Source organism: Solea senegalensis, linkage group LG5, assembly GCF_019176455.1.
Source record: "Solea senegalensis isolate Sse05_10M linkage group LG5, IFAPA_SoseM_1, whole genome shotgun sequence".
NCBI lineage: Eukaryota > Metazoa > Chordata > Actinopteri > Pleuronectiformes > Soleidae > Solea > Solea senegalensis.
This window is the reverse complement of record NC_058025.1, coordinates 22,551,225-22,567,413: the sequence shown is the minus strand read 5'-3', so window position 1 is coordinate 22,567,413 and position 16,189 is coordinate 22,551,225. Positions and strand designations below refer to the sequence as shown.

Here is a 16,189-nt window from a genome sequence, read left to right as displayed (position 1 = left end):
TTTTTGTCAGTCACTGTAAGGAACAACATGAAGGTTTTTATGTGATCCTTCAAAATAAAATCACAATCACGGCGTTTTCAGGTATCTGTACTAAAGATATTTTTCAGGGTATTTTTTTACTTTTACTCTACTACTTGTTTTCTATTCATTTGTACTTTTTCTTTTTACTCAAGTAAAATGTTTTGAGTACTTCCTTCACCAGTTATAATGGTTTCTTAAATCAAGAAAAAAAAAATATTGTGAAAGCGTTTGCCGGAAGTGGTTATTGCGTTACGGTGCATCTGACACCTGAAGCTCGGGAATTCAGTTTGAAGGAGGAGGAAAAAAAAACCAGGAACAACCAGGAAGTCAAACAGAGGAGGAAACATATTTGCTCAAACTTTCCAGTCCTTAAGACGGGGTTTTAAAAGCGTTTCAACTATAGCGTCAACTTCACAGTAAGTTGACAAATTTGCTCGCGCTCAGGGAGCCTTCTTACCAACAAGATGGACATTGATACGGTAAGTGATAATGGCCGAGTCGCCTGTTATTTTCGTCTCTTTTGTTTGTTTAGAAAGGTTCGCTCTGCCGTCACCATGTTTAACGTCATAAGCGACATGAAACAGGTGTATTTCCGGCTTCAAAAAGTTACATATGAGCGAACAGCAACGATAAAAACGAGTTAATTCAGCGAATTAATCTTTCATTGTTGGTGGAAGAAGTTTCAGGGTTTTAACAAAACAAAATGGCCCCATTTACATTCACTGCTAAATGTGTCCAAACTCCAACTGCTTGTCCTTTAGGCGTTTGTTTCATTCACAGACTGACAAAAAGTTATGTTTTTCGGACTTATTTAAGCACGACTTTCCCTTCGCCTCACTGTCGATATTCTCTGCTCGAAGGTTTGCCATTGTCACGATTCACTGCGATTCCAGGTGTGATACGATGCGACTGAATAATGCAAATGCAATTAAATGATTAGTGATTGTTTAATCATCAAATACAACTGAGAGTTAAAATACTACTAATAGTAATGATCTATAATAAATAGAAAAACAAAATAGTCTTTGAAGTCACATTCTCATTGTAGTAATAATACTAACTGTCTTGCCATTCATATATTAATAACTATGAATTTATATTAACTTATATTAGGAAAAAGCTATTGCATTAATGTTGCATGGACAATTTAGATTTTCATAATAACAATAATAATAAATATAGCTAATAATAATAGCTTATTTAAATGGTGCTTTTAAAGCATTCTCAGAGTCACTTAACTTGTGTTTAAAAGTCATAAAACCAATGACATTTGAGGACTGGCCTTACGACCTCAACGGTTTATCCCAGTGAGCTACAAGAACAAGTTTCCTCCATCTGATGACATATATCAATTTAATAAAGTAACAAATGATTCTCACAATGGCTCGACCTAATTAAACATTTAGGGCAGTCAGTTATATATTGTAAATAAAGCAGAAACTAAATATTTTGGAAAGTTTGTGTAAATAGTGGGTCGTTGTCGGATTGAATAAATAACGGTCAGCTAAAGTAGATTATTTGAAAATTGCTATCACTGGAACAATTAATCAGCCCAATAAATGAATCTGTATTTCTTTGTGAAAGACAACAGCCTATCATAGGAAAGGTTCAACCTTTTCCGCTTTAGCTTTCTGCTGCTAACTTATATTATTTAACCACAGTTTCCTCATTTGCTCAGTAAAACCCACTTAATCCTTGGATTACACAGGTTTCTCACCAGTGGGAATGTGTTTAATCGGCATTTCACCTCTGTCATGTGAGTTAGCAATACGAGGGTTTTTATCGGCCTCATCTCTGATTGGCATTAGTGGGAACTCAAGCTAATTTCTTCTTCATATGCTTAATTCATTATGCTAATCCTTAGCCATTAATGTTTGTAGTGAAGCTTACTTTTTACAACTTGGACAGCACACAATGTTTTTAATGTCATCTATTGGATCAGCTGATAGATGGATTATAAGAGATCAAAGTAAAGGAAACAACTATCATTACATCACTCTTTTTAAAACACCAGAACAACTTCGCCCATGTTCAAAAATCTTGGTTTGACCCACTAATGTTAAAGAGCCTTTGGTGTGACATGATATAAATTGCAAATGAAAGTTAGAGCCGGAGAGTTCAATAACAGGCACTTGAACATTTTAATTGCACTTGGTATTTATACAACTTATCAATTTTGCATCTTAACGGTAATTTTAAGGAAAATGCTCTATTCAAATATGATAAATTCTCAGAGTTTGGAGTCAATTCACCAACAAAACATATAGATTTATTTGGGACAGGGAATTTCTGGAGAACTGCAAATTTCGATTGTGCAGCTATACCTGAATCTGCTCGTTTTTAGTTTGGAAACATTATTGATGTAACTAAACCAATCAGTACACAAGGGCCTTGAAATATATTAGATAGTTCCATATTCCTTACGACTATTTCTCAAGACAGTTTGTTAAAGTTGTGCAAACTTTAATTCCAGTATTTAATCACTGATCTTTTCAGACAGTTCTCAGTAACACAGGCTCGTCCACTCAACATCCAGAGAGAACTGTTAACTGCTAACTGTTAGCTGTGCAGCCTGTAGCGTTCATCAGAAGTGGTTTGATAAAAGCTGACCCGAATCTTTTGGGTCACTGACTGGCTGCATGTCATTTATTCAAACCTGTGCAAACACAGATTGAGGTTCCTCGTATTTGACTAGATAAGGATATGAGCAGTAAAGATTTTATGTGGCTATCCAATTCAAATTAAATCCATCCTTTGCATTTGCGGTCACAGGACAGATTTGACACGCATTTAAAAGCATTCCGACTTTCGTGTTGCGCAGCAGCCAATATATTTTCATTACTGATGAATCTGCCAGTTATTTTCTTCTCTTTTTTAACTTGATTTTTTTCCTACAAATAGAAAAAGGTCTAAAGGGCTTAGTGAGATAGGAATGAAGAACAGGACTGTCAAAGGACAGGACAACGTATTAGCTTATAAATAGTCTGCAATCTTATACAATGCTTTGGATTCAGGGGGAAAAGGCCTATATTGGAATTAATATCAATTATGCCCCCCAGAGTTGTTGTTCCTCATTATAAACTTAGAAGAGATTAGTTTATTATTAGTTTATCAACTAATCAGGCGGATTGTTTTCTTCATTAAACCGTCACATCTTTATAAAATGTCATTAAATGGAGGAAAATGTTCATCGTTGTTGCTCAAACCTGATGTTTTGTCCACAAACCACAGATATTCAGTGTTTGTGGTGTCTTTATAAGGGCAGAGACAGCATATTTAAGAAGCTGAAACATCACAGAACCTAACATTCAAATAGATTAAAATGAGTTATCAATAAGTAATTAAATCTCACTAAACTAATGTAACACCTCAACATTTATTGATTTAACTGTACTTTTCTTGTGAGAAGCCACTTTCTTTGCATGACACAGTCATTTAGGGAGTCTCTTACAGCAGGTTAAATATTTGAAAATGATACTGTGGCTAATCGTCAGTGCATGAACATCTTGTACAAGGGCTTTTTCTGTCTCCCTCTCTCCATGAGATATGATAGCTGTCAGCCATTCAGACCTCTCTGAGCTACTAGCACCACTAAAGGAGGAGGAGAACACTATTTAAACTGCTGTGAGGCAGTATATACAGCTAACAATCTGGGAAATATCCCTGAAATGATTAATAACACTTGCAGCTGCAGTATGTAGAGTTTGTAAAAGTGTTGTTTTGAGATAAACAGGAGATAATAGACAGAAAATGTATCAAAATGAAATTAAGTACTAGAAAAAGGACAAGGTAACAGGGGAGGAGGAGGAAGGCAGCACATGACGCAGCAAACCTGCTCTGTTTCTTAGCGACAGCTTTTGTTTACAGTCTGCTGCTTCCACATTATGAAAGCCTTTGGGTTACTGAGTGTGTTCACACCCACACTTATGCCACATCACCTCTGCCTTTGAGTGGACACTTGAGGCTGTGTGAGGTCACAGTTTCTCTGCCTCTGCCTAATGTAATATCACTGGTTTGACAGCAGCCACCAGGCTGCGCTGTCACATGCTGCTGCCCCAAGTGAGCAGCTCCACCTGCTGTGTGACGACACGAGCCTTCAGTGAATGTTTCTTTTTCACAGCATGATGACTCATAATTCATGTTACACTGATAAGTCCAGCCAATTAGAGGAAAAACAAAGGAAGGGACAAAAGCATACAGTAAAATATTTTAGAAGCTCTCTTAGCACTCTTCAAAATGGTTCTCTGCTGATTACTTGTTGCACTTATTGGATTCATTGATTATTAATCAATGACTGAATTAATAGTCAGCTATTTTGATAATCGATTGCTCCATATAACAAAGAAATTATTAAAATGGAATCTTTTTGGTTTGGGGACAAAACAAGACATTTGAGGACGTCATCATTTCCAGATTTTGTAAACACAGATCAACATTTTTCAACATTTTATGGAACAAACCAATACTTTATTAACTGAGAAAATAATAGACAGATTAATCTATTAGTTGCATTACTACTGCAGTGGGTACCTTTTTAAATAAAAATATCTGTTACATTCAAACCATTGTCAAAACTTGTAAATTAGGTCCATCAGCTCCACATGACTGTGTCTGTCCATATAGTGACGTTAAGATCTCATGTCACCAGGCAACATTCCCACACACTGCACACAGGAAGTGGCAACAGCAACATTTCGCTAGTTAACTGAGACGGCAATAAACAGGTTGGTGTATGACTGAAAATGCAAACATGCGCCTGTGAAATGTTTCAGTGCCTCTAAAAGTGAATTCTACTGTGAGTGTGTCCTACCTCTGCACTGCGGTTGTACACGCACAACCCCTCCCTCAGTCAGGCCTGATAGTTTTGTTTGACACAGCCTGTTTTCAGACAAAGGAGGCAGCATCATGTCTGTTCACGAAGACCAAACATGATTTACTTGTCAGGCTCAAGTTGTTCTTGGAAACAGCAAAACGAGCAATTTACTCCACCACCTTAGCAGAAAACCTGTCATGGAGTACCAAGAATGTATGCACTTACATTCACTCACACACTGCTTCCTCTCTGTAGCTCCTAATTAATAGCTCCTTCTAATTTTGTAAATCTAAACAGGCATTCATTTATATTTAAAAGTTGCACACAAGTTAAAATCATCTTTAAGATCAAACTATACTTCCTAAAACAGGGGTCTCAAACTCAAATGACCTGTGGGCCAGTGACTGTCTTGTCTGGTCAGTCGGGGCCAGTCGAGTAAAAAAAAAGCCCAGAAAAGCAACAGTTCGGTAGACGTTACTTCTTCTGTCTTTTATCCATTATTCTGTACAGTACTTTGGTCACTTTGTTTGTTTTAAAGTGCTTAACAAATAAAGTTGGATTGGTTAATTTCAAAACATAATATGGAACAATCAAAAAAAACATATTTATGAGGCAAAATTAATCTATTAATTAATTAATTAAAAACTTGATATTATTTGGAGGGCCACATGAAATTGTTTGGAGGGCCGAAACTTTGAGACCACTGTCCTAAAACAAGGCTCAGTTTTCCCCAACTCTTGGCAGTAGAAGTGCTGCTGACGAGAGAAAATTCTGAAATTCTTTTCTAACATGTTTTTCTTTTTCTAATCAAGGAGCGAGGAGAAGCGGAGGGTTCACCAGAATCCCAGGACAAGGTGCAGTCCTTGAGGGATCAGGTCGACGGAGTGAAAGACATCATGACGCACAACGTGGAGCGGATCCTGGCCAGAGGAGAGAGATTGGACGACCTCATGGATAAATCAGAGGACCTACAAGCAGGGGTCAGTCTCACAGCGGCGGGATGGTGGTTGTTTATTTATCTTTGATCAAACCAGGAAGGTCCCCGATTTTAAAATATGTCTTCTGCCACGTCAACATGAGCAAAAACATTTCACATTTAAAGGCGAACAAGGGCAAATGAAATATGCTGAACACATTGAACAAATACGTAAACATACAGGAATCCACGGCACTTAATGTTTTATTTTAAACATTTCTTTAATTGTTGTGAAGAGTTTTGGCGATATGACAAAGATTTTATCACTATTTACTGAACAGTGCATGCAAACTATATCCCTAAAAAAACTACAGCCCTAAAGCGTACATTTCTGAACAGATTTGCATTAGTCTGTGCAATTGTGCAAATGTGTGCCAAGTACAATGGACATTTAACAAGTATGTGGAAGTACACACTGTCTCAGCATGTTTTGCTTAACTCAAAAACGTTATTTTAATTTAAAAGTTCAACAAAAGGTGGCCTTTTGTGAAGTAAAAGTTCACTGCTCCAGTTAATTCTCTCTACCGCTTGCTAGTCTTATCATATGGACTGTTTTTCTCAATTTCCTCTATTAAAGTGGTTTGTTTGGGTCAAGAATGACCTGTTGTTTCTGCTGGCAGTGGTGTGGCTGCTCTCCGAGTTGCTTCATTCAGTATATTGTTTCAGTATATTGTATGGAAAAGCCATACCAGTTCCATATAACGGGGGTGGAGTTCTTTTTAGGGACCAATTCCTCTGTTTTGTTTTCATTTTCAACCATAGCTTCCTGCTACAGTCCGAGTCAAACAGGGTGGAAAATGAGAAATCCACGACAGTGTCTGTAGTTCACTGTGATTGGTTGATTGCTGTTTCTCTAGGGCGGACATGAAGGCTAGCAAATAGTACGTAATCAAGCTCAGATTATAGTCCAGCTAAAACAGACAATCAGACAACATGGGTATTGAATCAGAACAGAAAAACAGGCTCGCCTCTCGCTGTTTGTGGACGTTGAGATGGATGGTCAGCTCTTGCTATGTTGCCCGGAGAAAGACGCCGCCAGTGACCACCATATACACTGTACGTCGTCTCTTTTTACTTCTGGGTCAAAGAGCGAGGAGGAAATTTTGGTCCAAGACTGACTCCAGTCCGACTAAGTTGGGATGCAGGAGTATGTGTGTATAAACGGACTATGAATCGCATTGTCCAGGTATGTTAGTCCGACTAAGACTAACTCAGTTTTAGTCGGATTAACCTGACATGACAAGAAAACTGAATCATTGTCTTAGTCGGACTAAAATCATGCATGTAAAATGTGTTGTTAAGACCCATCCATCAACTGTTTAATTTGTGTGTGTGTGTACTATGGAGAATATTTGATTATTATTGGCTATTCACGTTTAAGAATAAATGTTCATGATGTTTTATGAGGGTTTAGGGTGTACCGGTGATGAGGGTGGGGAGGGATTTTTGCCTGTGCCCCCCCCCAGAGTGTAGGGGTTTTTTACATGTCAAACCTGACTCTCAACCTGTCAAACCTGTCCCTCTCTGTCCTTCCCAGGCTCAGCACTTTAAGCAGACGTCTCAGAAAGTGGCTCGCTCCTACTGGTGGAAGAACGTCAAGCTGGTCGTGGTCATCGTCGTGGTCGTCCTCATCATCGTCCTCATCATCATCCTGCTGGCCACCGGAGTCATCCCTGTCAGTAGCCCCCTGCCTCCTGTAGTCACCCCCACCACAAAGCCATAAATGGGGAAAACATCAAGTTGTACATACATGAAATAACAACAACCACCACATTCCTACTGCACAGTATACAAAGTAATATATAGACTTGAGCAAATCAGTAATGTCTGGTGAAAACTTTACCTCTTAGTTTGCTTCTGCTGGTAACTTTCTTGATGATATTGCTTGGGTTTAAGGCACTTTAATGACACACAGATGTTCCAAACACAGTTCTCTGTCAGGATGACCAACAACGGTTACTTCCTCTGGCAAACAGGAAGTCCTTTTTAAGATTTTTATATAAGCTGAAGATAAAGAAAGTTGATTTCGTCCTCTTTCAAGTGCACCACACATGACAGGTGTAAACTATCTTTTTTTGACATTGGAGAAATGTTCTTCACAGATCTGTAAAGGTCACAACATACTTGATGAAGGGCTGAAGTGTTTGTTGGACGCGTCTGTATTCTGTTTGAAATGCTTCCAGTGTTCTTGTAGTCAGACATCCAGAGAAAGAATGTATACATTGTAATTGTTGAGTTACAGATGTTTCGACTGCTGCTGTTGTCTGATCAAAATATTTTTAGTAGTATGTTGAGGTTCCAAACACCAGCAGTGGCTTTGTTACAGAATCTTGGGCTGTGGTCAGACTGCAGGTGAATACACTTATTTTATTTCTTTCAAGTTTAGGCAAGTTATGAAAAATAGTTTTGCATGTCCAGACATACACGATGTATCTGCATAGATTATTCTGGTAACAACATATGATTTCATCATCTCATTACAACAGTCTTGTCTATTGCAGGATAGTGTTGTCATCATGACCAGCTCTGTATCGTGTTACAAGTGACGCAAAAGACAAATATAAATGTGAGTTGACCAGCTGTTCAGACTAAGAAGCAGGTGGACAAATCTAGTTTTAATTGTATTCTCTAATTGGCTCTAAACATGGTTCAAACCAGAGTTTTGAAGAATCTGATTTGTGCAAACCTTCCAAACCAATCTGGATAAAATCAGAAAATGTAAAAAATCTGATTTAGTTACTGAGGCCAGCGTCATACTTTCCACATTCTGTATCCACAGAAGCTTATCACTTTCCACATGCACGTACTTGATCTCACACAGGGTTCCCACGGCTCCTTGACATCCTTGAAAGTTTTTTCATTTGAAAATCAATATCCTTGAAAGTTGGGGACGTGTCATTGAAAGTGCTTGAATGTTGTCCAAGAAAGAAGTTAAGTTTAGGTAAATGTCTCCCTTCTTCAAAGATTTCATGAGCGAGTAACGTTGAATTTGAGGGAATTCCTCCTGGATAGTCCTTGAAAGGTCCTTGAATTTGATTTCAACCAAGCTGTAGGGACCTTGCTCACATGACATTCTAGTAGAAGTTTGTCCGTGTATTCTTTGAGTGACAGGACTGTTCATGTGTGGTACCAGTGGACCTCCTCACCTAACGTCAAACAGGCGCCTGTGGTTTCCGTCTTCTTAGACAGCACCACCTACTGGACTGGAGTTAAGCGGCTCACGCAGGACTCGTCATGCGGATGTGGAAAGTCTGACCCAGGCCTTAGAGATTAGAAATATTATTACATCTACAACTCGTTAACATCCTTTAGAGGAGATTTGTACGTTCAAGCAGCTAAACCAAGATTCTTTTTTTTTAAGTACTAATTGTGTTCATTTCTTTTTCGCCCTTCTGTGTCTCGACTGTAGAAATATTGCAGTTTGAATGTAGAGCTTTGGCAGTCATTTTAAAGGTCTGCTCTCGTGTTGGATTAGTCAGCTGCTACATTGCGCCCCCTGTTGGGTCCTCACAGCCACAGCAGCTTAAAACTACAACCCCCCGCCCCTTCTGAACCACACAGTGTGTGCATATTGAAGAATACAGGACATGTGGTACATAAATGTCTTGTGTGTCTCTCCTCTCGTCTTTCTCTGGTCTCACCGTACTGCTTTAGTTTCAGAGAGGTCCAAGTGATACTGTATATAGGCAACATCCTAGTCTCACCTCTGTGTATATTAAATATCTGTTCCTTAGAGGGTATTTATTAAAAGCTTAATATAACTCATGTTCATGCTTTCTCTTTTTAATCATCGAGATAGGTGGATTAAAGCTGTGTGGGATTTTTTTTTGACTGATTCATTTAACAGAAGGCACAGCTTGATTACTCTGTTGCTGCTTAATCATTGTATGTAAATGAGGCTGTTTGAGAACAAAGTCCTCATTGTTTTCTTTTGGTTTTTTTAATTGATAACTTCACAAATCTCACTGCCATTTAATGCCTTCTCACTGGCCTGATCATTGCAATGTGAGGCCAGTGTCTTTCTTTCTTCTTTTTTTTTTACAATGTCGATATTCACCAATGACCTACTGTGCTTTATGGTTTTAATGGTCTAATATGGAATAAATAGTATTTACTCAGCCCCCTGCGTGTGTGATGTAGGGGTGGGAATCACAGGTTTCTTCACAATACCAATAATATCACGATACAACGATTCTGTGATAATCAATATATTGCAGCGCTACATCACAATATCTAAGTGGAGAAAAGTATTTCTCTCTTTATCCACAACATAGAGAACAAAGGTCATAAGGTCGATGTAGTGAGCGTGGATGGAGCATTTCTTAATGGAGCTTTCGCCACCGTACTCCCTCTTCTTCAGCCAGGTCACTTCCACCCACGTTTCCCCTCATTTATTTCAGCAGCGCCACTGCGAGGAGACGGGAAGTAGTGACGCCCAGCGAGACTGTTTACTATAGAGTTCCTTCATTTATTAATTCAAATATTAATATTTGACGTATTGATTGTCATATTGTACGAGGAAGAGTGACGATAATATCACCAAATCAATATTTTGAGCCAGTCTAGTGTGATAGTTTCCCTCAGTTGCTGTTTGAGGTATTGCCACAAGATGGCGACAGATGTTGAGACTCAAGGCTTCAGTAGAGGATGATGCATAACTAAGTCACTTAGTTTACTAAAGTGCTATACACGCACAATGTGGCAAAAACAGGTAAAACAAAGCAAAAAAGCAAACAAATATACAATTAGTATGAAATTGTATATATATGTTGTATGCTTGTAATCTAATATATAAGAGACAAGCAGGTTCTCCAGCTAATCCTTAACATAAGAAATAAATCTAGATATCTTTAATATGTTCATTTATGTAAATAGTGTTTAAGGTAAGTCATTTGGTTTTATTTTGTAGTTGAAGGTATGCATGTGGTTAGAAACTGGTTTACTAGTTTTTGTATTTTTCAGTGCTTCACTTTTAATATGAAAGTGTAAATTAAAACTAGGCCACTATCTGCCCTCTAAGGTTAAAAAACAAACTAGAATGAATGCTTTTTATACAGTTACAGTTCAGGGCTTAAGTGATGGGAAAATTAGCTTAGGTGCTATGACACTGGGAACATCTTTATTAGATTGTATTTGTATAATTATTTTTACATTAAGCTCAAAAAAGCATGAATAAATACTGCAAGTGCAGCTGTGTGTGTCACATTTAAAGGTCCTTTAAAAATGATGTCATGACATGTGACATAAAGCGAGGTCCCTGCCCAAGATTTTCAACATGAAGCCAATTCCCGAAGTCTCAGTGAGAACATTTTGGCTGTGTTTGAGCAGCCATCAGCAGAATGAGACACATTCCACTGAGAGTGTACTTGTTTTGCTCTGTCTGTTGGTTTCCTGTCGCTGAGATGCTCACACGTCCTGTTTTGGCTCCAAGGGCAAAGGTGAAGGACAAACCTGGATACTAATCACTCTAAGGTCAATCTACCTTCTAAATATCCTGCTGCCGGGTTCTGGCTAATCTGTTATTATGGAAGTTGTTTGGTTTTTTTGTCTCAGAGAAAATGGATGTTACTGTGATCTGCATGTTCCAACATGTTCCTGTGATTCACCTCGGCCTCGTCCACCACACGTCCTCAACCACTTTAACTTCACTTTATTAACTCAGAGGAATGTGCGGCTTCATCTGTCCAGTGAATGTTAAGAAGTGAAATATCAATTCGTTATTCAAATGTTCATTGTATGGCATCTTTGCAATTCAAGGGGCTTCATGTATGATTGAAAGATCAGCGCTAAAACAGAAATCATATCACAATACAAATACACTGAAAGGCTGGAAATGATTACCTGTAAAAACTTACTTAAGTAAAGCCTAAATGAATCTAAACATACGTAAACAACAACAATAAACACGTAAAACCGATAAAAGCACATTATATACACTAACCAGTCACTTTATTAGGTACACCTGTTCATCTGCTCACAAGCATTCGAATGAGGAAGAAAAGTGATTTAACTCTTAGAAGACAGAGCATTAAGACTGACGTTTTGACAGCATTAATATTTGTATTCAATAGTGAGTATGACAGAAAGAAATGCACACAGAAATACAAAATGCACATGGAATTAGACACTACTGTTGTTATATTTATTGCAAAATGTGAGTTGTGGACGCCAACGTTTTGTAATTCAGTTTTTGGGTTGAAATAAGCATCGAATAAATGTTGGATACGAGCAGCTCTCGGCCATTTTCATTGTGTCAAAGTCACTCTCAGAAGAAAGAATTTTGGAGATCTCCGCTATAGGCAATCAATTCACCAACTATATAAACATACGTGAGTAAAAAGCACTCAAAATGAGTTTGTTTATGTAAGCAAAACTAAAGAAAAAGCGTCTATTTTGTGACTTCTGCACAATTATCGCTCCTCCCCTTTTGTTTTTTATAAATGTGATGTAAATGAATCATAACTTTGACTCAACAACACATAAAAAGATGAAAAAACGCCTTTAGTAAAGCCTGAAGATGTGACGTATAAACACACCCCCAGGATGTCCATATAAGGAGTATTTGCAATTTACCGTGGGTGCACCTTCGGTATGAATCCGTGCTGCGTGAGCACCGAGGGTTAAGTGATTTTGAACGTGACATGGTTGTTGGTGGTCTGAGGATTGCAGGCCAAGTGCTGATCTACTGGCATTTTCACACACACACACACACACACGCACACACACACACACTCTACTGTTTACATAGAGCAGTAAATGCAATGATTTGCTGTTGCCAGAGATCAGAGAAGACACGACTGGTTTGCAATGATAGAAATGCAACACATCTTCCTCTGCTCCCTCTAATAGTTAACTGTTGTACCACATGGCAGAATAGAGGTTGACGCTGTTGCCTTGCAACAACAAGGTCCAGACCTTCCTGTGTGGAGATTGCATGGTTTTTCTCTGGTTTTCCTCCTGCAGTCCGAAAAACATGCAGAGGTTAATTGGATAATTGTCCTGTGATGGGTGCAGTGAGACAGTTGCTGGTAATGCATTGTTGTTTTTAAATAGAAGTGACAATTGGTTACACTCTTGCATGTAATCCACTTACAGCAAACAAGTAATCACACTGTTTATTACTCTCCTACCCAGTCCCAGGAGCAGGGAGGAGAGGGAGGAGAGGGAGGAGAGGGAGGAGAGCCAGCACCACAGAAGGGAAGGACTCACAAGAAGACAAGATGAAGTCAAGTATGGAATCAATCAGTGATCGAAGAAAAAGGAGGTGGTCAACCTCATCATGGAGTGAAAAGAAATGGAAGAGAAGAAGAGACGTTTGCGCTAATGCATCTGGGGTTTACTGTATCGTTACAGTGGGAAGTGAGGTCAGTGGCTGTTAAAGTGTGATGTCAGCGTTCGTCATCGTCATTATAATCATCATGATCTTAAATGATCAGTCAGTCACTCTGTCATTCCAGATAATCCCATGTGGGATTACAAACACCATTCATTTTACAATATAAAAAACATATTCTGTGGATAAATACATATGAGCAGAAGACAAATAAAGAAAAAATGAATCTCATATCCTTAAAAAAAAACAACAAGGTTTCTATGTTATAACATCCTGTTTCAACCATAAGTGGTAAAAAAAATCTTAGCTCTTTTATTCAGTAAAGTTATGTTGAAAATAAAATGCCTCAGTAGCACTTTCAGCATTACAGGCAATAACATGAAAAACACAATGTTTTTGCTTAAATAAAGTTGTTAAATTGGTCTGAATAGACTTATAAAATGTAACTAAACCCCTAAACCACTTTTTCCAGGTGTAAACCAGTGTATATGTGTATCTAGTGATGTTATTTGTTGATCCAGTTGCAAATCTTTTCTAGTCCCTGTTTTCATTTCACATTACTCGTCAGCTCTCAGTCCACTTTTTGGCATTTTTCAAAATCTGGCATTGGTGCGGAGTTGGCTGAAGAAGAGGGGGTTTAGTTACCCTTAGGCACATAAAAAGGTTTCAACGGTGACCGCCCATGAGGGATTCTGCAAGACGTCAAGGGAACACGCCTGCAACGAGGACAGGACTATTACACTGGGCAAGACATTTAGACTTCATGACGCTGTCATCTCACAGAAATCCAAGAGTGAGAGCAGAAATCTGAGGAAATGAGTTTGGCAAGTGCACAGCAGCAGCAGCAGCAGCAGCAGCAGCAGCAGCAGCAGCAGCCTGATGTGGATTCAGAGAGAGGATAGAGAGAAATCCATCTGTTATCTACTGCTTATCCTGTGAGAGTCATAGAGCGCTAGGTGGTGTGTACACCCTGGGTATATTGTCGTAATGTAATGTTCATACTGTATATCTGTGGCTCTACAGGTCCAGTTGCTACTGATTCAATTACTTTACCTTAACCTCAATGTTATACACTCTAGTTTGGCCCAGCTGTGCAGGGACTCTTCTTGCACCACACTGTTTCTTTTTAATAACCTTAGAAATTGTGTCACTGTTTGCACCCTGGTTTTCCCCCCCAGACGTGGACATAACCACAGTGTCACCTGATATTTCAAAACCCGATTAAAAAAAGGAAATAGCGCTTTCATATTCTTGAACAAAGATAAGACAGAAACTCCTGTGACGAGTCGACAAAGAGGACAAACACAACCTTGAGCCATGGCGCTGTGATGACTGTAAATAAACCCAGCATCAGCCTCAGCTGTTCACTGTCTGTTCCCACGCTTCAAACTCTTCCATCCAACCAGCAGAGAGAGAGATCATTTACCGCCCTCCCATGGTTCCTCCTGCTGGGCTCATGTTAACCAATAGGCCTCTAACACAAACACAGCTTACAGCTGAAAATAAGAGTGAGTATGTCAATTGAATGTATTCATGCAATAATAATATAATATATTATATACAATAATAATTCAACTCCCAACTTCAGTCAAACTAACATGTTTACGTGTATAATACAAGGATTTTATGTCAAGGTCCAGCGCTGTACTCAATGCTGCGATTTTAGTGTCAGACATGATAAGAGTGTGATCGAGCCATCCCTGATCGTTGCGTCGCAATGGGATCGTGAATATGTCAACTCAAGTAACATGTCATTGAGCACTGATCGTATTTATTTGCAGTCGTTTAAAACTGTTTTTTTTTAATGTGTAAAAGTCAAAATCAACCTTCTTTCTTTCTTTCTTTCTTTCTTTCTTTTTAATCCTGATAACTAACAGGTAAACACAATACCTAACAAAGAGAATAATAAAGAGAACTATTTACATGTACAACATTGTTGTTTGTTTAGTTGTGACAGGATGCAGGTAAAAACTGAAGGGTTTTTTTCAGGGGACTTCTCCAAATCTTCTGCGGCAGTAGAAACAATCGACTGCCACTCACATTTTCGGGTTATTAAAAGTCTTTTGTTATGCAACAAGGTGTTGCTGTCACCTTTTACGTTTGGCTTAGACAAACATTAGAACGAAAGTTAGTACTGTGACATAAACACATGCCAATACATGCCGTCATGCATCACTGTGACTGACTGACACATCCATTGTCACCCTCATTTGTGGATACTTTCGCTTTAAAAAGTGCGCAGTTTAGTTTGTTTGTTTTCGAGATCAAAACTTCATCGGCCATGTGCAACTGCAATTTATTTAAGAATTGTAAAAAGAATGAGCACAGATGGGTCGTGACAGGCTCACCTCTCCTGTTGACTCAACTACTCTGCAGCTTATCAGTCAGACTGTGCTGTTTAGGCAACAAGTGGAAACTATTAAGGTTTTTATCCCCGTGACAAAAGATGTGGTGAGGTTTTTGGAACAACGACAAAGAAAAAAAAAAAGAGCCCATTCGTTACTGACTGGAAATGAGGCCGGACTCAGGCTGCTGTGGTCATGTGGATGTGAGTGTGCCATCGATGAAAAAGTGCTGGACAATGATGTGAAGGGAGCGTGGTCAGCATGCTGAATATGGCCTTTGTTGCAGACAAACTCTCCCCTGAAGACGGCCTTTGTTGACCAAGTCTTTGACTTGACAAACTCCCATGTGCTGCCCTAATTAGAATAATGTTCAATACTCTATTCACAAGACACTTTGATGATGATGACGTGTATATTTGAGTACATTTGTCATTTAGCACACTTTTCAAAGCACAGAGCATAGTGAGTCTACATGACGCTACACTACATCACACTACATCACACTACACTACAATACACTACACTACAGTGTACTATATTGTAATACACACACTAAACTACACTATACTGTTCCGTGCTATATCTGTGACTCTACTTACCATACCACATATAACGCAATACTATACTATACTATACTATACACTGCACTGCATTGTACTATTCTGTACCATATAAATTACACTTCACTGTACTATACTATA

At 38.7% G+C, this 16,189-nt stretch overlaps 1 protein-coding gene across 1 annotated transcript; it reads left to right on the top strand.

Moving 5' to 3' along the window:
• The first annotated feature begins 302 nt into the window (after positions 1-302).
• vamp8 (vesicle-associated membrane protein 8 (endobrevin)) lies at positions 303-9,929 on the top strand. Its single transcript, XM_044027142.1, has 3 exons — positions 303-500; positions 5,647-5,814; positions 7,348-9,929. Exons 1-3 carry the CDS (start codon positions 486-488, stop codon positions 7,531-7,533), a joined length of 369 nt encoding a protein of 122 aa, XP_043883077.1. The 5' UTR covers positions 303-485; the 3' UTR covers positions 7,534-9,929.
• The last annotated feature ends 6,260 nt before the right edge of the window (positions 9,930-16,189 follow it).